This window comes from Bombus vosnesenskii, unplaced genomic scaffold, assembly GCF_011952255.1.
Source record: "Bombus vosnesenskii isolate JDL3184/JDL3185 unplaced genomic scaffold, Bvos_JDL3184-5_v1.1 scf7180000016279, whole genome shotgun sequence".
Classification (NCBI taxonomy): domain Eukaryota; kingdom Metazoa; phylum Arthropoda; class Insecta; order Hymenoptera; family Apidae; genus Bombus; species Bombus vosnesenskii.
The window spans coordinates 495,967-522,019 of NW_022884348.1; the positions used below are offsets into that span (position 1 = coordinate 495,967).

At 31.9% G+C, this 26,053-nt stretch overlaps 3 protein-coding genes across 5 annotated transcripts; 1 reads left to right on the forward strand and 2 right to left on the reverse strand.

Annotated features, from left to right (window-relative positions):
• LOC117242802 (transcription elongation factor B polypeptide 3) lies at nucleotides 1-24,431 on the forward strand. 3 transcript variants are annotated; one of them, XM_033509739.1, is made up of 10 exons: nucleotides 1-157; nucleotides 475-743; nucleotides 1,002-1,966; nucleotides 2,222-2,391; nucleotides 2,490-2,659; nucleotides 2,738-2,829; nucleotides 2,921-3,120; nucleotides 3,212-3,491; nucleotides 4,262-4,358; nucleotides 24,312-24,431. In XM_033509739.1, the coding sequence occupies exons 1-9, from the start codon at nucleotides 89-91 to the stop codon at nucleotides 4,327-4,329; spliced, it is 2,283 nt and encodes a 760-aa protein (XP_033365630.1). In that variant the 5' UTR covers nucleotides 1-88; the 3' UTR covers nucleotides 4,330-4,358; nucleotides 24,312-24,431. The 3 variants fall into 3 exon arrangements, with proteins under 3 accessions (XP_033365630.1, XP_033365631.1, XP_033365629.1); XM_033509740.1 differs by lacking the exon at nucleotides 24,312-24,431 and adding an exon at nucleotides 4,423-6,049 and having other exon boundaries at nucleotides 4,262-4,362; XM_033509738.1 differs by lacking the exon at nucleotides 24,312-24,431 and adding an exon at nucleotides 4,441-6,049 and having other exon boundaries at nucleotides 4,262-4,361.
• On the reverse strand, nucleotides 7,324-18,124 carry LOC117242801 (P protein-like). Its single transcript, XM_033509737.1, has 18 exons — nucleotides 17,710-18,124; nucleotides 17,302-17,414; nucleotides 16,862-17,018; nucleotides 16,509-16,586; nucleotides 15,928-16,060; nucleotides 15,601-15,673; nucleotides 15,188-15,381; nucleotides 14,840-14,946; nucleotides 14,471-14,630; nucleotides 14,283-14,354; nucleotides 14,038-14,169; nucleotides 13,147-13,401; nucleotides 12,377-12,511; nucleotides 11,776-11,970; nucleotides 11,328-11,561; nucleotides 10,298-10,556; nucleotides 9,779-9,872; nucleotides 7,324-8,109 (listed from the first exon to the last, which is right to left on the reverse strand). Exons 2-18 carry the CDS (start codon nucleotides 17,390-17,392, stop codon nucleotides 8,022-8,024), a joined length of 2,457 nt encoding a protein of 818 aa, XP_033365628.1. The 5' UTR covers nucleotides 17,393-17,414; nucleotides 17,710-18,124; the 3' UTR covers nucleotides 7,324-8,021.
• LOC117242781 (amine oxidase [flavin-containing] A-like) lies at nucleotides 19,260-22,236 on the reverse strand. Its single transcript, XM_033509706.1, has 4 exons — nucleotides 22,083-22,236; nucleotides 20,712-20,830; nucleotides 20,418-20,557; nucleotides 19,260-19,770 (listed from the first exon to the last, which is right to left on the reverse strand). The coding sequence occupies exons 1-4, from the start codon at nucleotides 22,234-22,236 to the stop codon at nucleotides 19,260-19,262; spliced, it is 924 nt and encodes a 307-aa protein (XP_033365597.1).
• Nucleotides 24,432-26,053: the final 1,622 nt, after the last annotated feature.

Below are 26,053 nucleotides of genomic sequence, written 5' to 3' on the forward strand. Positions count from 1 at the left end.
TATCGTATATTAGTTTGTGCTTCACTAGTAATCCATGAACAGATGGATTTTACCAGGCGACGCCAATTAGCAGCTGGGAGCCGCAATAATGTCTGTAGTGGATAAAATTAAACATTACCAGCGAAATATTGAAAAATGTGATGATAACGAGGATAGGGTATGTATTGTACGCTAATTTCTATATTCTTCATCGTATACGATGATGCAGTTTTATTAGTATCGTTGAATTATAACCTCATAATGAAATCCAAACACGATTCACATCAATTTTATTTCTATCAATTTTAGCATTTATATATTTGTATGGTATTGTTCTTATAATAAAAATTGTGCTAATTTTAAATTGCTTCATATATTATGGTCTTCACAGCTATAATATTTTTTTCCTGTTATATTTTATTTATAATTGTTTGACAGGATAGTAGGTCGTAATTAATGTATTGGCTATAATATATTATTTCAATTGTGTTACAGATACTTCATTGTATTTCAAAACTATCTAATCTGCCTGTAACGGTACAGCATCTTCAAGAAACTGGTGTAGGACGCACAGTAAATGCTTTGAGGAAATATGATGGTGGTATAGGAGATGCTGCTAAGGCGCTTGTTGCAAAATGGAAAGCAATGGTTGCTAGTGAAGGAACTAGTGAAGGTGAAGATGAAGATGAAGCATGTGTTCCTGATGCACCTGAGAGCTACAGTGACAGCCGTGAGTCTCCAAAACCTGAGGAGAGTCCTGAAAGGTATGATAGAAAGAAATATGACTTTTATATAATCTTAATGTATGAAATAGATATGTTGTATATACAACATTATATATTGTAGCATGTAGTAGTTAAATGTTGAAATAAAATATAAAAATTCATTTTATAAGATGCAAGATATTTCTTACGATATTAAACATAATAATATCTTTTTCTTTCTAATGGTATTTTTATTTTATTTTATTTCATTTTATTTTATTAATTTTTAAGTAAATATGTATTTAACTAATTCTTCAGGCATAAAACTGAAGGAAGTGGAAAACATATTCATAGGCATAAGTCAGAAAAGAATGAAATGGCATGCAACAATAAATATACTTCTAAACATGAATCCAAATTGAAATCTGTTGAAGATCAGTCAATAAATAATAGTGATATTGCTAAAACTTCAAGTAGTGATCTAGAGAAACAAAAAAAGCATGATAAAACTAAACATAGCCATAAAAATGAATTGGGAAGTGATAAAAAATCTTCAAAGGATACTAAAAGTGCCTGTAAGAAAGATGAAACTCACAGTTGTAAACATCGTAGTCATAGTAAGTCTAATAACACAGAAAAACATTCTAATAGACATATGGATAGTAGTAACTTACTCAAAAGTAGCGACGAGGCTCATAAACGCAAAAGTGATGATTCAAATATTATGAACAAAGAAAGTAAACGAAGGAAAATTTCAGATAGTGACAGTGATGAAAGTAAATCTCATGTATCCTATAATTCTGAAAAGCACAGTAGTAGTACCATATTAATTTCAGTTAAAATAAAAGAAGAGCCTAAGGATAAAGACACGTTAATTAGAACTGAAATTAAGCATGAAAAGAAAGACTCTCATGAGAAATCAAAGAGCACCTGTAGCAAATATCGGACTGATTCATCTAGTTGTAAATTAAAACAGAAATATGAAAAACAGAAATATAAAACTGATATACATACAAATCATAATAAAGATGAAACTAAACATAGTGATCAGCATTCTAATAAGGATTCTTCCACATCAAAACATCACAGTTCCTCTTGTAAGAAACATCATAATAAAAGCAAAAATAGATGTAAGAAAAAGGAGCATAAGAATGAGAGAGACAAACATGAAAATAAAGACAATACAGATTCGAAGCATTTAAAACATGGATCAAAAGAATCGAAGGATTTGGTAAAAATGAAGCAAGAAATTAATGGAGACGAAGGAATAGATTGTCATTCAGGTTAGTTTATAAATATATTGTTTATAAATGTTTTTATTTAACATTACCAAAAAAAGACGAATCTTTTATATATAGTTTTTAATATGTATAATATTTTATATCTTTCACTGTTATATCCATTTTATAATTTTTTAAATATTCAGCAAATTAAGTACCGGTAAAATATTTATTTGTTTAATAAACTAGTTCTTTTATTTTATTATTTTAAATCATTATTTTTGAAAAGTGTTCTAAATAGTGTTTTTTTGTATACAGGTGCTAGCTTTGCAGAAGCATTGGGTATGTGTACAATGGCTCAGACATCCAGAAAACGTACTAACAACTCTCCAAATACAAGTACAGCAAAAATGTTCAAAGCAGAACAATCAACTGCAAGTAATAAAAAGATAGCAGCGAGAAGTGAATCAACAAGTGATACTTTACAGGTACTTTGTGCTATATAATTAATAACATTATATTACTTACATTACAGTATATAATATAGTAATATAAATATAAACATAATGCACATTTTCTATTATAGACACCATCTCTTTTAACAACAAATATAAAGTTAGAGCCATTAAGTGTAGACTTGGCATCTACATTACCAGAGATTAGCCCTAATTACAAGCCACTGCCATATATTAATCCTGTTTATCGCAAAGAAGAAGACAAAGCTCTTACAGATGTAATGTATGTTAAAAATCAAAGGTATGTTTTGTATTACTATGAAGATATATACATATGAAAGCAATATGTTCATTTTTAATTTTAATTTTAATTGCAAAGGACAAAAGTATATTCAGGAAATAAATCTGGTTATACAACGGTACCAACTTTGTTTGAGATATGTACAAGGGTATTGATAGAGAATATCGATGGTAGGTTACCTATGACTTATTTATGAAATGACGTATAGCGATCATTCTATAAAAATATTCTCTAAGTATTTCTTTCATTTGTTATATGTAGCACTTGAATTTACTGGTGGTGTGCCTTTTGATATTATAAAACCTGTTCTTGAACGTGCAACAGCAGATCAGTTATTTATGTTGGAACATTATAATCCCTATTTGGTTGAAGACACAGATAAATTATGGAAATATCACTGCAATCGCGAATTTAGAAATAAACAAAGAGAAGAAATGGAAACATGGCGCGAGATGTATATGGTAGGTAGATTTAAAACGAATAATTCTCCTTATTTGTAATATCTTAGTTTATTTCGTATTTATTATTTCATATTCTTTTATTATTTAATAGCGATGTTTAGACGAACGAGAAGCAAAATTGAAAACGCTTACAGCTAATATAAAACAATCAATAGACAAATCTGTACCAGTAAGATCCACTAAACTTGCATATGTAGATAATGTTGTTAAACCTCCAAGAAATGTTCTTAAAAAGCAAGCTAAATATGGCACTGCAAATTCTGTACCTAATACTGCATCTACTATAAAAAAGAAATTAATTAGTGGTGGAGGACCAACAGCTGCTACAAATATTTCTGTTCCATCACCACCTGTATCACGTACAAAACCATGTAAGTATTTTTATACACGATGATAAATTACTGACATATTTTATAAGATATTATGCATGTATATACGATGGAATATCCTGCATGGTTGAGGCATATAAAACAGACCAGCTGAATATCTCGGCTGCCCTTGGTGATAAAAAAAAATGCATCAGACTGAACTTGCTCAGCGTCGAGGGGTACATACTCTGATGTAAATAGCTGATGTAAATAATAAATAGATGATATAGATGATCGTGTAGATGGACACGTAAAGGACATATGGAGGTTAATTTCGTTTTTTTGAATGGAATGATGTTTTCTACGTAACCATCTATAGAGCTTTTAAGACGCGTATAATGACCTGTGATTCAAGGTCATTGAAGATAGTTGAAGGTCAACTGATGACTATGACTATGAAAATAGTTTACTTTTAGGAAGTGATCGGACATTCCGGTGATTTATTTATCTAATAATACATTGCTAGTGCATTATTAAAAAGCTATTGATATCAGATTATGTACCCTTCGATGCCAAGCAAGTTTAATCTCATGCATTTTTTCCTATCATTAATAGCAGCTGAGATATCCAGATGGGGCTATTTCTATATGCATCACCTTGTGCACATTGCAATGATTTTAATTTTTAAAAATTTATTATCTCTCATAGTAAATGTGTAGAGAACTATTATTTAGCATATAAAATATAGAATTGAGTTTTGTTTTTTAGTAAAATAATGTTCGAAAATATTGTAATATTTTAACATAATTTCTTTTAATTGTTCATTGATATAGCAAAGAAAACAAAGGCACCACTAATGGCAAAAGCTTTACAGTTAATAAAGGGGCGATATAAACGGTAGTTCATAAGAAATTGATTAACATTCAACAATTTAGTAAGTCATATGTTATGTTACAATAGATGTTAAGTATAATATGTATAAATATTTTATAAGAATTTGTGTATTTCGAACAGAACATATTCATATGAAGTCCATAATATTGCTTCAGGCATTCCGAGATTTACCAAATCGACTATGCCAAAATAATCGCCGAGTGCTTTTGTATCTACTATAAACATTATAATCGTTTCGTCATTATAATCGTTCAGTTTCGTCAGTTGTACAGTAGAAAAGCACAAGTGCTGAGATTTCTTGATAATGCGAAAATTCGAAACCTTTTGTTCCAAAAAAATTGAAAATTGTAATATCTTTATAGAAAATTAATCAGTATAAATTGACAATGTCCAAAAAGGTATTATGACATTTAATATTTTTTATGTTTTGAGAGACACAAAAGATCAATTGAAAGGTTTTACGGGGACAAAAAATTTAATTTCGTTTAATGTATTTTATTAATAATGTTACTTAGAAATAAAATAAGAAATTGTTATTCATAAGAAAATGCAAAACTACATAAGTACATAATAAATATGTCCCATTTGTTGCTGTGATTCTCCAATTTTTTTAGATTACAATTGTAAATATTTTTTGCGTGATCTAGGATGATATACATATAACAGTTTAAATGAATATTTTAAGAAGGGGAATGAAATTACAGATAATTATCGATAGTGCTAAGAATGTATTGCGTATTTTACATTCTTCCATTAGCCACAATGAATTTGGAATATGTATTCGTGACAGGGAAGCTGTTGTAGACTTATACATATGTATGTATATGTATATGAAGTTAAAATATATTTATAAATAGTTAATGAAATATCTAATGCATTATAAAGTAATTTCATTATCGTGAAGGGAAAGAAATAAAACTATTAATTATACTTGGAAAATTGTAAGAACGAATTATTTTAATAATCAGAAGTAAACATAATCAGTTTATATCTATATTTAAAAGATCGCTAATGCATTTGATATGCTTGGAAATTTGAGGTTACAAAAAGGATTAAAAGCCTAGTTAGATCGATAAACAAACAAACATTAATACAGCGTATTAATATTTTTGTAAATATTTATTTGAACAACAAATGGTGATCGAACATTCTACGATAATAATGTAATATTGTAATAATGTAACGAATTGTGATTTGTTATAGATATATGTAGCGCGAAACATTAATTTTTTTTTATAATTCCTATTATATAACATATAGATGATATAGTATTCATATTGATTTAAATTATCTTTAATATGTAATTGGCCGAACAAATTGTGATAATTTTGAACAAATTGTAAATTCCATTAAACTAAATCGTGTTAAAATGATGTTTTTAAGGAAGTTCGTATTCTGTATTGTATTTAAGCAATTCTATATGGATATATGTAATGAAATAAAAAACTTAATCGATATGTTAATTCAAACTAAAATGAGTTTTGTTTAGAATACAAACTAATTTTCTTTTAAAAACATGATTTTCATAACAGTTTACTCGTTTTGCTATTATTGAAATATATGTGTATCACAAAATTTTTAACGAATTTTGTCAATGATTTCTTTGGACTTAACAGAGGTTTTAAGGGTGAATAAATTTTTGTCATGTAAAGTAATTAAAATATCATATAATAAAAACATGCTTGAAACATCATAAATAGTTTCACATCTGTTATAAATTCTTAAAACAAGCAAGAAGAATTCCATAGACACGTTATATCTTCATTGTAATTAAGAAGAAGCAAACGTTTGATCAATTTGCATTATCATCGTTGCATGTAATTAATTTTAATTAAGATTATTTAATTTTTTAAATTAAGTAAGTTATTTTCTTAAGAAACGTCGTGTCTAATTAGAGTATTATGATTGATATTAGGATAAATGGTAATCATGTACGTAATCAATTTTTTTTTGCTGGGCCGGGTTCTGGTGAACGCGCTGAACCTGCCTTGCGCCGGCCCTGCATATGCATATACAGTAACGTTTAAGATAATATATTTAAGTTGTATTGTAAAATATTTTAATTTTGATAGTAAACGTAATTTTAAGAATCAACATGTAGATAAGTTTAGGGAACCTCGGAAATCCGAAGGCTGCATGCAACCATTTGCGTAAAATGTAAACGTTCATATCTAAATATTTGATTTCGCCTTTACATCGATATTGTAACTTACGTTAATTTCTATATCTGTTTCGTTTTTATAATGTTGATTTTACTCTACCGTATAGCGCGTAATACATAATGTAGACCGATATTCATAAATGAACTATTTTACATACTACGTTTACGTTCGACTGCTTAGTACGTGTTGTGTGCTAAAATTTCAGGGTTTCAGTTTAGCATGTATCGTGCAGCTGAAACTAATGGATCGAAAATTCGAAAGTTACATTTAAAAATACTTAACCGTAGAAAAATATCGTCACGTTAAGTTCCTTCAACTTTTTATACACCTACATATTTAGATCGTAATCATCATTGTCAGTGATTATTATTTCTTATATATATATATATATATATATATATATATATATATATATATTTTGCTTGAGCAATGGGTCAAAAAATCGAAATCGGAATTGAAAATTTTCGAAAATTAGCGAAGACGTACATTAATGTATGCATGATATTTATTTTTTACGAATCTTTTGTTTATATTTAGGTCTGATAATAATAGGAGAATTAAACTTAAAAAATTTAAAGTAATAATATAATAATATTATATGAAGTAGAGTATACATACAAGTATATGTATGTTGGCCAAACATAGTTAATTATATTATTCTCAATTATGTTTATTTATGATTAATTTCATTTGAATACAAGAAATCCCTCATTATACAATTCCTATAATTTGTTAGATTTTCATCTCTCGAATAGAAAAGTTAGATTTGTACATGTATAATAAAAAGCAATAAAACAAATGTCTATCTAAAGCGAAAATATAGCATTTACACAATGTATATATATGTATGAACACTATATGCATTCATGACGTTCATTAATTAATATGACTAATTTATATAGTGTTAACGATTTAAATGTTAAAACGTTTCGAAAAACTTCTTCTTTACGGTTCATAGATCGGTGAAATCGAAGGAAAGGTAAGATTATTAATTTATTGTGATTAATAATATAATTAATTTGTGATCATTTGAAACGATTGAGTTAAAACGTCGTATTCATCGCAATCATTGTTAGATAGAAAATAATGTTCCTTTAAATATTACATAACTTATTTTACAATTTAGTGTACGTAATTAATATCAATAAACATTTTTTGATGGAACTTTACAAATGTTTTTAGGTTTATCGCACCTACCATTAACGTGGAATATTTATTGCTACGTATATTATAGCTACGTTTATATTTTCTGTACTTAACAAAATTAAAATCTGTTTAGATAATTAGATCTATCTTAGGCAATATTAGGCGACATATTCATATATCTTTTATAACTAAAAGAATTAGAATAAAATGAAAAATAGAGTGAAATTATTATAAAATAATTGCTTATTTATCCGAGTTTTATATAGTTTATACGTTGCTGTATCATTAATTCATCAAATATTACGCAAAAATCTAAATGGGATCATTTGACTCCAATAATTTTGATATCTTTGCCACACGAGAATATCAAACATAAGTAGTAACAATTACATTATCCGTTCCAATTGAAAATAACGTGAGCGATCATTAAGTACATGGTTATTGTCATAGCACTCGTCAGCATAATTGGAAAGCCCACCCTGAAATAAACGCATTGAAAATTATTTGGCGAAGTAATTAAATTATTATAACACGAAGAATGAATTAGCTACAAGCTCTTGTGAAAATGATATACATTTATTCTCGATTTAGTATTCAATCTGAATTCGAAATATCATTCACGATCAGAATATACGGTATTTGATATTGTACTAGTTAATAGATATTTTGTACGATTAAAACGGATTAAAATATAAGTCAAATCAATTTTTTCATATGTATGTATAATGTTAAATTATGATATTTATATCAGATATTAGCCTTACGTTACGAATTTAATAAATAAATAAATATTCGCAATTTAGGCAAATTTTTCAAAATGCAACATGTTAAGTAAAGTATTATTAAATATCTGTAATAATAAACTAATAACTGTAGAGGTCCGGAGCAGATGTACCAATTAATCAAATCATACTTAAGCAGCAGAACCTTCATAGTAAAAATCAAAGACACATACTCTGAAGTTAAAGAAATCAAGGCAGGAGTTCCGCAAGGAAGCGTCCTAGGACCAATTTTATACACATTATACACGGCCAACATACCAACAACTAACAATAGCAAAATACTGACATTCGCGGGTGACACAGCTGTACTAGTCAGGCACACTAACCCTGCAACAGCAGTTACATTACTACAAGACCATATCACAAAAATAGAAAAGCTTTTTTTTTTTTATTTATTTATTTATTTTACAATTTTACAATTTGTCCAGTAGGACAGAATAGAAAAGTGGCTTCAAGCAAAACAAATTAAAGCAAACCCCGATAAATGCAAACACATTACATTCACACTGCGAAAACAGAAACCACCAAACATTGTACTAAATGGCACACACATAATACAAACAAGGCAAGGACCTTGGATTCCACTTAGATACACGACTCACATGGAAACAGCATATTAAAGCAATAATAGACAAAATACAGATGGCAAGGAGACAAATCTACTGGCTAACAAGTCGAAAATCCAAACTAAGCATAGAAAACAAACTAAAAATATATAAAATGGTCATAAAACCAATCTGGACATACGGAATAGCACTATGGGGAACAACAGCAATAAGCCATATAACCAAAATAGAGGCAATGCAATCTAAAATACTCAGAACAATAGCAAATGCGCCATGGTACGTTAGAAACGAGGACATTCGGAAAGACCTGGGAATACCAACGGTCAAAGAGGAGATTAACAGATGTGCAAGAAGGTACAGAGAAAGAATAGCAACGCACCCGAACCGGCTGGCAGCGGAAACGTATCAAACGTATAAAAAAAGTAACTGTAGAGGTAAATATAACAAGTCGCTTAATCATAATGTATAATCGTTACATTATAATACTATTATCATTAATATTATTTTCGTACGTATTTTATTTCAAAGATCTATCGACTAAGATACGAATTAAGATACAAATTCATTTATGAAACTTCAACGTTTTTTTTAAAAATAAACGATTTGATTATTACTTATTTATAAAATTCGTAACGAAACGATATATATCTTATTTTAACGTGTATCAATAGTTTTTATTTTAAATGATGTAGCATGTAATTAAATTTTCTCTCTATTTATAGATGTATATATATTATATTTGTTATATTATATATTTTCCTCTATGTATAGAAATAGAAAGTGTATAGGAGCGCACTTACTTGAAAAATTGGATAAAAGAGAATTTGTATCCATGTTGTTCCGCAACTCCTACGCAAACTACATTAGCAGTAGCTCCAATCAAAGTCCCATTTCCTGCAAATATTCCCATCCATTCAACTACATAAATCACAATAAAATCCGTCTGTATTGAATTCTTCACTTTTGCAAGAAAACGTGACAATGATAGCAGGAACATCATGGTCATACCGTTAAATCGGTAAATTAGTTTCTTTTACATTACGCTCTAGCCGATAGACAATTAAATTGTTTCCATTGAAAAATAATTTCACAAAATTAAAGACTTAATCAAAATGTGAAACGTCAGTATTGATTTTTCAAGGCATTTTGCTCTAATTGCTATGTTTGCTTTTCTGTATTTTATAATCCTTAGAAGTAATCATATATTTTTTTGAACAGAATGTTCATTAGATATTTCAATTTTTAAATAATATGGGCCATTATTTTTGCAAATACTATTATTAATTACGTTAAAATGATTATCATGCAAATTTCTTTACCTCCCATACAAGCGCCAAAAGCTAAAGCCCATACCAGGGGCTGCAGTGGCAGTTTCAGTTCGTTATTCTGAGCCAAAGCAGTAACGACTCTTATCATCATCGTTGACAGGGGCACGTTGTCCACGAATGCACTTGCGAACGCTGACACCCAAAGCAGTAGCAATATAGCTACCGCTAATCGCGACTCTTCATTCACAGATAGGATTATTTTTTCTGTCTGTTTTCCTATCCAAGCAATTAGGCCCAGACGCGATAATGCCTGAAGCACAAAAGTTAGAATTATTCGAAGTATTTACTTGATATAAAAATTTGAGATCAGAGATAATAATCAAACTCATCATGTTTATATCTTCTGTTATAAAAATGGTAAATGAGGTAATGGTAATGGTAATTAGGAATTTTATTATCATAAGATATTCTTTCCTATTTTTCTATTGTATGTTTCGGAATGTATTCGGAATTTAGTTGGCCGTCCGTTTATGGCACGGACAGGCCCATTTTCCTCATTAGGAAATTCCGAATTACCGGTTCTCCCAGGGCAGTAAACGTAATGACTCGAGGCCAGGAAGAACCCAGGCAAGGACCAGCCGGAAGGGTACGCGGCAGTTTAGCTTCAACCATCGGACAGTACACACAGGACGACAGAGTCCTTACTGAGTTCAACTACAAGCAACGAAGACTGCAGACACAGGACGACAAAGTCCCAACTTAGTTGGGTTAAGGCCTACAACGAATACAAATAAAGTGCCATCTAAATCTAACACTCGAGTTATTCCATCTCCTCCACCTTGAACGTTAAGTCATTCGAGGTACGCGATATCGACCGATCGGTTTCACCTGACCGGTTGCTCTTTAGTCGATAATACGCAACAGTATGTATTTAAGTATATGTACATATATAGATATAGCATTTACTCTTAAGCGTTTTATAAATATCATTTTTATACTCATATTTCACAAAATGTTCTAAAAGTAATAATATAGTAATATCATAGTATAAGTATATGGATAATTTCCAAGTATTTTATACCTCCATAAGAATAAATAACGATGCAAAAAATAATAAAGTGCTCCATTCTACGCGCGCCATGAGACCATCCAAATCTTCGCTGTCAGCTAATATTAATAACAAAAGAACGCCTAATAAAGCGGTCCAACCTAGTGACAAGTGCAGATTTGGAATACTGTGCAGAAAAAATAATGTGATCACAAAGATCAACGTAAATCCGGATTTCGCTAGTAACCACTTGTCTCGAATAGGATACTGTAACATAAAATTGCGATTAAAGTAAAATTTAGCGACTTATAAAAGTCTTTTTTCCGCTTAAATCTTTCTTCTATAACATTGTAATCAACTAAAATAAACGTTATAATTATTAGATAGATTGTACAATCATTGCTCAATTAGATGACAATTTAAATTAATAAGAAATAGAAAGATACTGTACGTATACGTGATTAAAATAGTCGATATTTACTTTTTCCTGAAGTTCTTCGAGCGTGGTTTTGTATGTTTCAAGGGTGACACTGCCTGTAATTAGCTTTTTTTTTAACTGCGAGAGTAATCGTTGAACCTTTTTTAGCAAAGTCTCCCTCACTAAATTTTCGTCTTTACTGTAACTCGACAAACTTGCCGCAGCTCTTTGCCAAATGGCAATTTCATGCCTTAATTCCTAAAACGATCGCATAAAGAAACCCGTTAGATATTTTTCATATTCAGCTACTTTAGCGATCTATGAGAATCGAACTTTGTTTTTGTATCGTTAAAGTACGTAAAAAGTTTACGATCTAAAGTATTTTTAGCCTATTTATGATAACTAGACCGCGGATGTTTATGCAAATTTGTGTTTTCACGAAACAGAAGGAATAAAAGCTAGGCAGAAGTTTGTTTCATCCTTTAAATAAATACCAAATACATATTTTAGCGACTACTGCTTATATGTATGTATTTCGGACATTTCATATATCTTTCTTTGTATATTACGCTATACGCGTACTGTGCATTTCTATGTTTTTCAATTTAGACGTATAAAAATCCGCCGTCAAGAATCTAGAGATAACAATTGAGAATGTTCGTACCTGTACATCTCGTGGTTCGGCGAATTTAAGAACAGCTATGTCTCGGAAGATAAATCGCAGCTGAGCAAAAACTACAAGTATTACCAATATAACACCGATGCTCATGTGCATTGTGAATGTACTAAAATCGATACCCTAAATAACAAATAACAATATTATGTATCAACGTTACCAAATTAAATGTTATCAAATGTATCAATATTATAATTCTTAATTTTATATAATAGGAAGTATGTTTCAATTTTATTCTGTGAATTTTCACAGTTACAATTTCATTTTATTCGTAATTAAATGTAATATATTCAGTTTCATACTTTGTTTGTAAAATGACAACCTGAGTTCGTGCTTGCCACCCATATGCAGATGCGTTAGTTATAAGAAATAGTAACTAGAAGATAATCCTAGTTACAATCGATAGATTTAATCGATAGGCTTAAGATGCTTTGTTTTTATCCCTAGTATTTGTAAGTTTTTATCCCTAGTATTGCCTAGCGTGCAATAAAGGTTTTTTTGGCTCACAACGGTGTGATAGATTTATCCATTCAATAAAATAATAACTATCGTGATCCTATCTCTGAGTATAGAAACAACAACAAAGTGCGGTATTTATGTTACCAAAAAATTATTTGTATGTAAATTATATACTTAGTATATTAAGTAAACGTTAAAGCAATGTTAAAAGTAAAGTTGAGTCGAATAAATTATTGTACCGATGTAACTTGATCCTTAGTGAAATATTTGTAGAAATCGATATTCAAAGTAATGCTTACGTTATTAATAACATCGCGATTCGATGTAATAATTACGTTGGGCGGGTCGCCTATCGGTGTCATAGCACCCCCGATATTAGAATAAACCACCATCGATGTCAATATTGGCACTGGATTTATTTCCATTACTTCGCATAATCTAATGGTTACCGGCGTCATTAACATCACTGTCGTAACATTATCGAGGAACGATGAAACGAATGTTGTAAAGAAACATAGTGTACCTACAAGTGGCCACAGTTTTCCTGCAGTTATCTACAGAAATTAAACGAAATTATATTTCTAGGAGTATATTTCAAATAGTGATATACGTATATGTACAATATATGTATAATAATATGTATGTACGCAACGAAAAGATATTGGATATTACGTTATACGTAGATATAGGTAGATACAGGCTCCGGTCTAATAACATACACAAGCGGGTATAACGCGATTCTTTATGAATGTAGAATGTAGAATAATATTTCTCATATTATTCGTTTCCGTGAAAGTCGCTAATTACTTGGCTAATTACCGACCGAGTATGAATAAAACAATCAGTATGTCAGAATACAATTTTTCCGTTTATATCTTTGTTTTCAAAAAAATAGAGTTTGAACGTGTTTCGTTATGAATTGATTTAGTACACGCATATAGTAAATCTTCAAATTTATTTTATCCGGAAACAAAGGGCCTTATTCACTTACTTATTACGTACATATACTTACTCATTTATGGAAATACACGTTAAACTTTAGTTTAGAAAATTGAACGTGTATGTATAGAATTACATTATCGCGTATGTAATTTATTTCGAATGGAAAACAATGCAGTTGTTCAATATTAATACTTAATTGGGTATACATATATGTAAGATGTATAAACTTGACGAAGGAAGCAAGTTACCTTGTAAGCATAGACTGCTAACCAATCGAATACACCTGTCTCAGCGACTACGCCGACAATTATCATCATTGAGAATAATAACATTAATGTATCGACATCTATCCAAGACATTAATTCATTCATAGTTGGTCTCTGGAAAAATATCTAACATATAATATTTCTGCCATAATGAACGTTTCTCGCGTTTTCGCGTTTCTCTAAAAAATTTCCCTAAATATTCGTTATTTTTTTTTTTCTTATATTACCTCGTTTATGGTTGCTAATATCGCGATAGACATAGTCGAAGCTAACATGGCTGCTAAAGTTCTATGTACAACCTACGAATACCAATCAATTGTGAATTAGAATTATTTAAATCACATTTAAAAGCATAGATAATAAAAATCAAAATACTAACTAAATAATGCATAGATAGCTCTTAGTGGCTAATTACCTCGAATATTATAAGTATATATAATCCAAATAAGACTGCTGCGGCATACGCTATTCCATCATCTTTGTTCATTGACGATAAATCGTAACTAATAGAGATGGCAAAACTGGATTCTAGATTTGTTTTCAATTTAATTAATATCTCACCGTATTTTAGAGTACTGTAAAATATAAAATATTAAGATACATAAAATACGTATATAATAGTAGATTTGTATAATATTCGGAAGCATACGTACTAGATACTATGTAATAAAATTGAATAAAATTAACGTTGAATCAAATTTGACGAGTTACGCGTTACGTGTAATGGAAAATTTGCTAGCATAGAGTATAAATAGTAATTTAATCGTGAGATTATTATACGTGCCTTTCGTCGATATTTTCTAAATTAAAAATTTTTTGCTGCCTCTGTCCAGGAAATATATCTATCAATTTCTCCGGAAGTATTGGTAAAATCCATACATCACTTATATTCTATATATGCGAAAGATTATGAATTAGAACGAATATGTGTTTCTTTATTTAAGTATCAATTTAGATATTAAACATAATATAGCGTGATATTTGTAACTGTATTATGAATGTATTATTAAAAGAAATTTTTAGTTAAAAAAGAAACGCGTTTCCGGATAAAAATGAAAAAAAAAAGGTTCGTTAAAGGTATAGAATATAAGAATTGTCTGCCATGTAAATTAAATTATATACGTATATTTACCTTAATCTCTTCAGATCCTAATAAAAATTGATTAGTATTATTTGCCTGACCGACGAGTAGTTCTAACCATACCATTAAATATCTATCAGATACATTTTTGTATTCTACCGGTTTCATTTTTATTGGTGGAAGTAATGACCCTTCTATCATTAAATTGATATGTTTACTAGGAACTTGACCAAACATTCTGTAGCCTACGAAAATTTAAAGATTAATTTAACAGTGACAATCGTTCTCTCGTACGATACTGAAATTGAATTTAAAATTAATTCATGATCATTCTCGTGATAGAAATGGTTTAATAATATTGTACGATGCAATGATCTATCCATCCAGCGTTTCGAAAAATATGTTTACGCCTTTATCGTCTTAATTACTTCAATAATTAACCAAAATTGTAAAGAAAGGGATACTTTTTATTTCTCCACTAGGTATTGAAATTTGGTGCAACGCTTCGATCCTTTCGCTCTTAATTATCAGTATTAGCTAGAATGAAAAAATACAATAATCTTATACGATATCTATTTAATCGAATACCAGTAGATATGCACAGAATATTAACATATAGTTGCGTAAATAAAAAATATTTTTCTCCGTTTAATGTATTTTTGTATTCTAAACTGCACCAATTGTTAAAATTACACTTATCTTCGCGATTAATTATTTTCTTTCCAAGTCATAGCTTAATCATAGAAATGTCTTTTAATACACTTACAATTTGTTTTAGTACTGTTACTTACAGTGAATATTAGCCAACAGCAACATAATAAGATTAACTTGATATAACGATAAAGCTTTGGTTTCGTTTCGTTGGTCCCTTGTGTAATTGTAATATCGTTATTCCCATCTTCATCGCCTGTTTTACTTTGCATTCTACGTGTAACATTCAACAAAAATATTATTCATTCATTTATATAAACTAATTCTCGTTATTAATATACAATATCATAATCCCAAATAATTTATCGTGGGCAAATATTCCAACTGTGTTTGGTATTGAGTTAATTGTGTTTATTACTGTTTTTGGCGAGGAAATAATACTTAAACAACGATTCGCTTCACTTATTAAATGAAATATAGTGACGTAATAAATATGTATTTTATTTCTGACATTTTATATATTTTTCCATATTACGTAATATAATACATACATACATTCTATCATATAAATTCTCGTACTTGAAATTTACCATAAATACATTTATATATACACGTTCTATTTACGAAAACAGGTGTTTTTAATAAAAAATACTGTTTTTTATTTACGCTATATTTTACAATTTTAATTTAAACGTTAAAGGAAAGATCTTGCGTCACTTACTTATGTGGCAATGCAGACTGTGTCCCAAGAGACATATTTACTACCAGACAGTCTTTCTTCAAAGCTTCATCCAAAGATCTGCAATAGATTATTATTATTATTTGATTCGAACGTTCACGTTCTGTGATCTACTCTTTAAAATAAACTAATCAAATGCTGGATATATCAAAAAAATACACATGTACGTAAACTCTATCAAAAATATAAAACATAGAACGTATTATCATTCGATAATCAAAAAATAGCAAACTATCATAGTATCTAATATGTGTAACGGGATATGTGCTTTAATGATCGCAGTAGCCGCTTTTTTATGTTATTCCTTTAACAAAGCACGTTTAAAGGATATCCACCTTCCTTCCATAGCCTGATGAACACGATCATATTCCCTTTGAAAAACTGCCAAACTAGGATCTAAACGTATTGCTTCTGGTAGTTGACTCCAAACACGGAGTACCTCTTCTGGGATTTGACCGAGTATTATCGAACTCGTAATAGATGATGGAGTTACTGTAATGTAACGGGCATCATAATGTTCATTATGGATCATAATCTATGTTGATATCGTATATTAATTATCATGAAACTATGGAAATTGAAACTGAATTAAATGAAAATATAATTTCTTCCACAAACATGAGAATCTTACAGTTTGCTAATAGTAACTTTACAGTATGAAAAAGAAGAAAATAATGGAAGCAAAGATTTCAAATTAAATTGATAAAAGAATCAATTACATTGTCCTTAATGTACTCTGATATATGTCAACGCATGGATGTTACTGTGATGTTACCTGGCGTACCACGACTGCATCGAGATCCTTTCCTGAGGAACGACGGTGTCCGCAATCCTATCTCATCTTCGCTTGTATCTTCTTGAGACATTGCGAATCAATATGAACGATCGCTAATCAACGCAAATTAATTAGGTAATATGTATATTTTCGATATTGCATGGTACCAACAAACGTATATATGTATGTATCTATTGTATATTACATATAAGATACAGCCTCGATTGTTAGACAGCGGAGATATAAGATTATTTACCAAAAAAAAAAGTGTCCACTTTGATTTAATCGAACGAAGAGGATAATAGAAGCCAGCGCGATATTTCATAATACTATACACGATCTTGGAAAAAACATTTACTCGAAGAAAAAGAACAAATTTCCAAAAAATTAATTAGAAAAATCACTTACAGCAAAGGATTGAAATGTATGGTACATAAATTTGTTTTCGTAATGTTTGGCGTCGCAGTTGCACTGCGGTTGATGAATTTTCACAAAATATGGTACATTTTAACTTTAATCCACCACTGTACTCTATGTACGAACGGGAACACTAAGAACATGGAACTACGTTTGATATATATGATGCTAAATTGTAAATATAATATCTTGTTCTTGTTGGGGGTCATATTCTATGTTTACGTCTTTACATGTGTAATATACGTATATATATACGTACGTATGTACGTATTTCCTTATAATTCTGTTTAGTTTATGTTTGATACGAACTACCCTGCATCTAGGTCGGTTGTAATTACATTTTTCAGCATAAAAGTATGCAAAATTTTGTTAGTGCCTATTATAGAGTGTACTTTGAAGAATCAAATAAAATATGATACAGTATGATAAGGGATTAATTTTATTAAAACTTAAACTTCTAATATGTATATCGTAACTATTTTATAGTAATAATTTCTTGGTTTAATCATAAGCGATCCTTAAAAATGAGACAAGTACAGCAACGTGAAGAAGTATTCCAAGATATTGTAAAACACACATTTTCAAGGAATATGGCTGGTCTGATCTTGCCTTTATTTTAATCTTGGTGCTACTGCAAAATTGAGAAAGAATATTATTACTTATTTGAATATTAAAACTTATTTGATTCTATATCAAGTAGATACTACATTTAGTATTGTTTGGTACCTAATTGATATCGGTTTGTGCGAATCGGTTTATATCGAAAAACAAAGAAGGAAACTTCTACGTAAAGTGATTTTGCGAAAACATATTGTATGTACATATTACTAAAAATAAATAAATAAAAAGACATCTAACGTATAAGTATAAAAATATCGCGTTAATCGCTAGGTATACGTAATAATATTACGATAATTGTTTGTTCTAATGTTAATTAAGAAAGAATGTGTGTTTGTTATTTGTACAGGTGGTATAAAATAAAGTATATACCCAACACGAGACATTTCACGAGAAGAAAGTGCTTGGGGTCTAATTCGCCACAAAATTTCGTAAGCTGCGACTTCACCAGCTTGGATCGCACCGTCTATCGTTCCAGGCCAATTGATAGCGTATTCGCTCGAGGCAAAGAAAATTCTTACAAAATCGATAAGTTTTATTAGAAACGAATACGTTTTTCACTTATCAAATCAGCGTTCATTTTACTCGAGAGGTATAATAATTCAATTATCAATAACAAGCAGAAATTAATAACATTTTATATCGTTACACGGTATATCGTATATTTTACGTTAAGAGAAATGGTAAACCAAGTATGTCAAAAACATATATAGAATACGAAATAGATCCGAAATATTCAATTTTTAAACATCAGTCTTGCGGTACTACTCTACTAACAAACTTGGAGTTATTTTTATCACCGAATTAACGAACCTAAAATTATGACGTAACCTTTCCCATTTTTGGATCTTAATTATTTTCTAATCTTATGACACACTGAGTGGTAATTAAGTTCCTTCCTTACCAGTAAAAATGAATGTGCTTCATCTTTGATTACGTTGATACCTAAAAGCATCCTCGTACCTTTCGTAAGAAGCTTCTGTATGATTAATATAATCCTGAATGGAAATGGGCTTCAGGACACTCATAGGGCAACCAGGTTTCATTTCGTCATTTATCAACGACTGATCGTATTCTTTGTATCGTAAAAATCTCGATGCTTCGACAGTTTCGTAACAATCTTCCAACGTGTCAAACAGTCCTCTCTTATGTGTTTGTTCGAGATTAGGTTCGGCAAGAAACCCAGCGAACACGATTCCTTCCGTGTTGCCTAGAGTTGCATCGTAAACGATGTTTGAATTGTTACTAGAATCCCAAGTGGTGATAATATCCTTTGTAGAATTAGATCTCCAAAATGGTTTTTTATAAAACACATTGAAAAACACATTTTCTGCCGGTGTGTACAATGTTTCGATATTTATTGAGGAGAGAGATGGTTCGATAATGATACTGCTCTGCATTGATGGAGGTATCGCAATAACTACGAATTCGCATCTGTAAAAAATGATACTAATCACTCGTGCTTAAAGCTAAACTGATTTCGACACTTGTTATAACAGCTTTATGTATGTACGTAATATGTACTTATTGTGGGTGTGTATGTGTGTGTTATGTTATACGAAACATTTTGAAGTTTCGTTAGTAAAGCGTAATGAAATACGACTGTCGTTATTATATCGATAAAATTTGAGCTCAATTTGAAAATGTACACAAAAGTTACATCAAAATTATTGCGAACATACATTTGGTAAAGAATTGGTATACCTACAATAGGAATAATTGTCTTAAAAGTAGAATTAGAAAAGTAGAATACAGATGGTGTCACAAAAATGTTATGATTTATTATTTTATATAACGCAATCAGTAAGACTGTTTAAATATTTTGATAGTCTTTGCGAAGTTTGCGATATACGTATAAATACCTTTTAACCTTTATGTACATGTTCAGATTCGTTTCTTTCAGAAATGTTTCGTATCGCATACGAAATATGTTCATAAAATGTGTATTTATCTCATTGTGTATATGTATTTATCACTAAAGATACGCACGAGATAGAGCTACCCCTGCATCGTTACAATTCCTTCAATTATCGATTTCTTATAAAAATATATATTTATTTTTGAATTATTAAAACGTATACCTGAAGTAATTCCTTGTCGTAGACACATAAGCTCGATCATCATTGAACGTAATTTTACTAACTGGCTCTACGCATCTTATTTCTCCATGCTGTCGTAAAATATTCTTTAACAGTGTATGCGTAATCGTACACATACCATCCTGCAGAAACACAATACGAATATTGCAAACAATTAATCAAGGTAGGAGTTTTTTTCCAAGCAGAGGTCAATAACTTATCGTAATTTTCTTGAAATATCTATACATCTTACAAAAATGATCGTATACGAATTCCATGTATAGCGTAATCTCTTACTTGCACGAAATATCGATTACTATCACCTATCATAATTTTCAATCGATTTAAAAAACCCGATGCTCCGTTCAGCATAACGAAAAACCAAAGGGCTGAGACGTTGTTGAGATCTCTTACAGCTGTGAAAAATTATAAACTGTTTATTCATTTTCTGTTCAATTTGAATTTTCTTAGATATCTTAGATATCTTTCCTCGTAATTACTACGTTACTTGTTACTTTTTCATCTTGAAATTTACAAATTACACTACTACGATTTTACTATTATTTAGTTATTACGTTTCGGTAATAAATTCGTTCGTCCTTCACGACTGTCTTTACATTTCGAAGAATGTACAAATACAGGTACTTGAACATTTTGGTGAAAGATAGACGTATATTAATAAATAAATAGGGTAAATAAATTATTTCTTGGTTATTGATAGACTTTATATTACAATAACACTTGATATGCTCTTTTAAGAAAGGACGAATAAACTTGCTATTCCGTCTACTATACCTACATATATACGTTCATACATATGTAAAGGTACGTATTTATATGTTTTATAAAAAAAAAAAGAAATACAATTGTTTAGTAATTTTTGCTAAAAATTTGAAAGAAGCGTACCGCATGTGCTGCAAATATATGCTCGACATAGTGATCGTGCATACGGGAAATAAACGATTTTACGTAGTAGTTGTTCGACACTTGTCTCGGCAAGATACTTAGCTTCCTCTTCGTTCTCCGTATAATTACTAAATTTTGAGTTTAATACACTTTCTTCGATCTAAGTGAAAAATAAACTTTTACGCATGATATATCGAAACTGCAGCAAAGTAAAATACTTTGATTAATTTTATCGCTCGTGATAAGATATCGAATATTTAAAGTTAAGTATAGCAGATATATCGATTTATGTTACCGTTCGAAAAAAATCGTGAACCTCGGCTCCATAAAATTTCGGTAAAATTTCAAACCATGTATCGTTCGTGCACAGTACTTTTTTCTTTGTCTCGTTACGAGATGCTTGATCAATTTTTATATGTAAGCTCTTCACTAGATCGGTCACATGTTTTTGCAAGGAATTGGCGTGATAAGTATTGCTAAAGCTTTTTTGTAAAATGCGGCCTCCTATCTCGCCTAATTTTACACAAGCCTAATAAATATATTTGTAACAAAGATGGCATTTTTAAAAGTTATCGGTAGCAAGGATAATTTGTAAATTTTAACGTTTCCCACCCATAATAGCCTTTAAGGAGGGTTAATAATAAAAACAACTTGCTGAAAATAATCATAGATATCCGATATCGAAGATCGAGCAAGGATCAAGATATATTTTTAACATTTCAAACACCGACTTTATATTTTCTGATTTCGAAAAATATTTACTATTTGCTTCGATGACTAATACATCTAACCCAGTTTCTTTTCTCAGAATGTTATATGCGCACGTAAGACCAGCTAAACCTGCTCCTATAATTATAACATCGTAATCGTTCTCATCCTCTCTAACGGACTCCTCATCGGCAAAATCAGCAGCCATGTGTTTCCTGTTGCTATTTTAGTATTTATAGTTGTTTAAACGGAACCGAAGAGAAGAATTGCGGTAATTTTTCCGATTTTATCTGAAGTTGACTACTTAAACGTTTAAAAGAGTACCTGTATCGTAATAATAAAGAAGAAGCGTTTCGTGAGTTTAATTTAATAGCTGGCTTCGTTTATAGCTCGAAACAGTCTATAATACATATACCTGATTCTCTATTCTGATATCTTTGATTTCAGAATCAGAGTTCTATTTTCTATTACGAGATCGTCGCAGTTCAGTTAATAACGATACTGATATCACAGTTAAAGCGATCATTACCCACTACTAACCACTAATCGCAAGTAGCGATTTAGTCGCGTTAAAGAATGTAATTCACTCCTAGTTGAAATCAACGAAAACTACGAACCTTGTTACGACGATAATTTTTATACGAAACCAAACGAATCAATCTGCCGGCTGAAAATTTATTTTCCTTATATATTAACGCTAGACTCTATCCTCGGGATAATTTAAAAGATATCGCTCGTCGATTATCTTAACGATTACACCTTTAGTCGAGTCTAACAGGTTTTTCGCATTTTTACCTATCTATCTTACGTAAAACGTTTCTTTTTGTTCATACAGCGACACTACCAACTAACTTTCGATCGTTTTCAAAAGTCTACTACAATGCTATCGACTATGACCGATGCGATGTAACCAATGGACAACGGATTTCTCTCCATCCTGACTGTTACCTGACAATTTCATCACGCTAGCAAAATGACGCGAACTTTCACGTACAAATTCCAATACGCAACAGCTCAAAAATAACGGTCACCGCCGTCTCGAAGCAGCCAGTCCCTTGATAATTCAAGCAACTTTTAACTGCAACCTTTATAACTCCCGCGATGGCCACCTCCTTTCCCACCCCCTGTATTCCCTTTCCTTCCGGTTCGTCCTAGAAGCGTTACTTTCTTCCACCCCCTTTACGACTGGTCTACTCTCTCTTTACGGAGCTGTACATCTTAAATAATTGATCCTAACGTAGTTGCCAGTGTTTTTATAACTGTTTTACCGCCGGCTGTTGCCGCTGTGATATACATTATTTAGCCGTCGGTTTTTAAACTTAAGTCCCTGGGCATGGAGGTGTGAAAACACCCAAACAACTATCGGGGATACGCGTGTGCCTCTTTGATAAAAGTATACGATTCCGAGCTTCGTTAATCCCCTTCTTGGCTGGACGCGTCGTAAACGTTGCAAGGCTTTCTTTCAATTCAAACCAACAATTAGATTTCCTATTCCTATTTCATTCCTCGTTTCTTTTGGGGTCAAGTTCTCCAGCTTCTGTTTCATATCCGTTTACTACTTCGTGCTTTACATATTGTACAATTTTCTTCTTAATCCGTTAATCAGGTCATCCGTTGACTACAGACTTTCATAATCATCGAGTTAATAGTTAACAAAGGCAAATTAATTTTAGTCCTTTTTATTATTTATTATATTTATCCAGTATCGATCTAGACAATCAAACTGTATTTTACAAATTTTAATTTCTGAAAATATGAATATAAATGTTGTTTGTTTGCAACAAAAGTGAAACTTTGCGATAAAAGACGTAAGATATATATATACGTACGTACAAATCACCGTTGGTATTAACATGGCAAGTCTTTCTATCGATTTAGAAGACCCTTCTTAACCAAATTTATAATTTAGTCATTAAGGAATCCGAAGATAGGGAGCTTATCAAGAATTTGATAATATTCTCTGCAAGGTTCGACAGTAACAAACATCGATTTTATTATTGCTTACTGGTTTTTAAAAATCGGTTTAATCGTCTCGTAATATTCCATTATACGTAGCTATGACAACGACGAAGAATAAAATCGCTTGCAATTCGAATTGTTCGTAATATTTTAATTATAATTGACCTTGTGAAAAATTAGCAAATATCCGGATACTTTTCCATCTAATCTTTCGTCAAAATCATTCTACAATTTCGTAATTTCTATGATTCTCTCGCCGTGTCCTTTTCTCTGTTTCTCGATACTTTTTATTCACAGGATTACTTGTTTTTTTTTTTTTTTTTTTTTAGAGAAACCCAGAAGAGGCTGCGTTGGAGAGAGCAGCTTCGCCAGGGGATGCAGCTAGTTGGTCGCGAGCACCGCCACTTCCGGCAAGAATGAACTTTCCGAATGCTGAATGCAACGTCGTTCTCTTCTGGAAAGCACTTTGACAGAGCCCCACGGGTACATTACTAGGATTGCCGCCACCAATTGAACTCCCCCGACTCGCCGTTCATGGTTCAGCCCGGGCCTCGGCTCCCTTATGTCTGCAAACAGAGCCGCCCGAGGCGACACCGCCGTTCAGTCAATCGCTCGATTCAGAAACGATGAAGCAACTTGCAGATTCTCCATTGTTGACGGTATTTGACTTAGCCGCGCGTTGCGTTGGTTCGTTGGCTGGTCGCTGATCTGCATAATAGCCGTTAAACCCGAAAGGATTCGGACTCGCACGGCAACGCGACGGGATAAGTTTTCGAGTCAGAGTCGAGCAGCCTGATCAAGTCTTCTCGCGCGAAATTTCGGCACGCTCGTTGTTACTTAGCTACTAGGGAGAGAAATCGATTAGATATTCTAACGGGACTTTGGTCGAAACTTTCTTTGACGAAACACGTGTTTTCTTCGACTGATCGCGAGTTAGCGACAACAGCCGGATTCGCTGTTACATCCGCCTGTTCGGTTTGCCGGAGAATAATCGATTTCTGAAAGTCTGCTTCCCTCTGGTCCTACTGCTCTCTTTCTCTATTTTATCTATCGGGAAATATTTTCCTCCCTTTATCGTATAATACGCGTATCATAGGTGGCGGAAAGAACGAACGATCTCGTATGATACGAATCGCCGACGAGTTCGCGCAAAAGAAATTCTATTATACCGGAAGGAGCTGGAGGCCGAGGTTACGGCGAGAAGTTCTCGTCGGGTACCGCTTGCAGCCGAATATATAGCCGAAAAGAGGTTACAGATTGCATATTACCGAAATCCACTTTTCGAGACGGCGAGCTCGATTTCCGGTGGAAGGTGGTTGCTAACGCACATGGTTGCTCATAGTCTCGCTTTATACGACCGAAATTCCGACTAAGATGCAAGAGGACACAGAGGGCAGCGAGATGGAAGAAGCAAAGTAGCGGCGGAGAGGGCGGGCGGTACACAGGGGGAAGGGAGGAATTCGTAATATAGAGGGCCGCTCTACGACCCCGTTGGGAGGAATTCCGGGGTACGTTTTAAATTGCTGCATCCCCAACCTCCTTGTTTATGTATGCTACCGTGTTTCTTATTCTTGTGCGGCAGCGAAGGAGAGAGCGCGCGCCGCCCTAACTTTATGTGCACAGTGCCGGCATAAGTATGCAATCTATGCGTTGGTGTGACCGTATCCCTGTCTGCGTGATCGTACACGCGAAAACGCGAGGTCTATGTATTCCACGAAGGGAAAGGATGTATGAGTGAGCGGCGCGTACACGCGATCGCGCACCCTTTACACCAGTTTCTATATGGCCGTGTGTATGTGTGTGTATTGTACGGTGAAACGTGGTCCTACGTTTCCTCGCACTCGCACCGTGCCGCTGCTACAGCCTCTCCCCACGATCCGGCCGCCGTTTTCTCCCGTGAATTCTTTTCGCCTTCCGAACCAGCTCCACGCTCTTTCCTTTCCTCCTTATTCCCCAACTTCAGACCCGACTTCAGAGCCACCCCTCCTGCTATCTACCGTTGAGTTGCGTCGGTTGCCTTTCCCATGTATCTGTCTTTCTTTCTCTTTCTCTCTCTTTCTCTATCT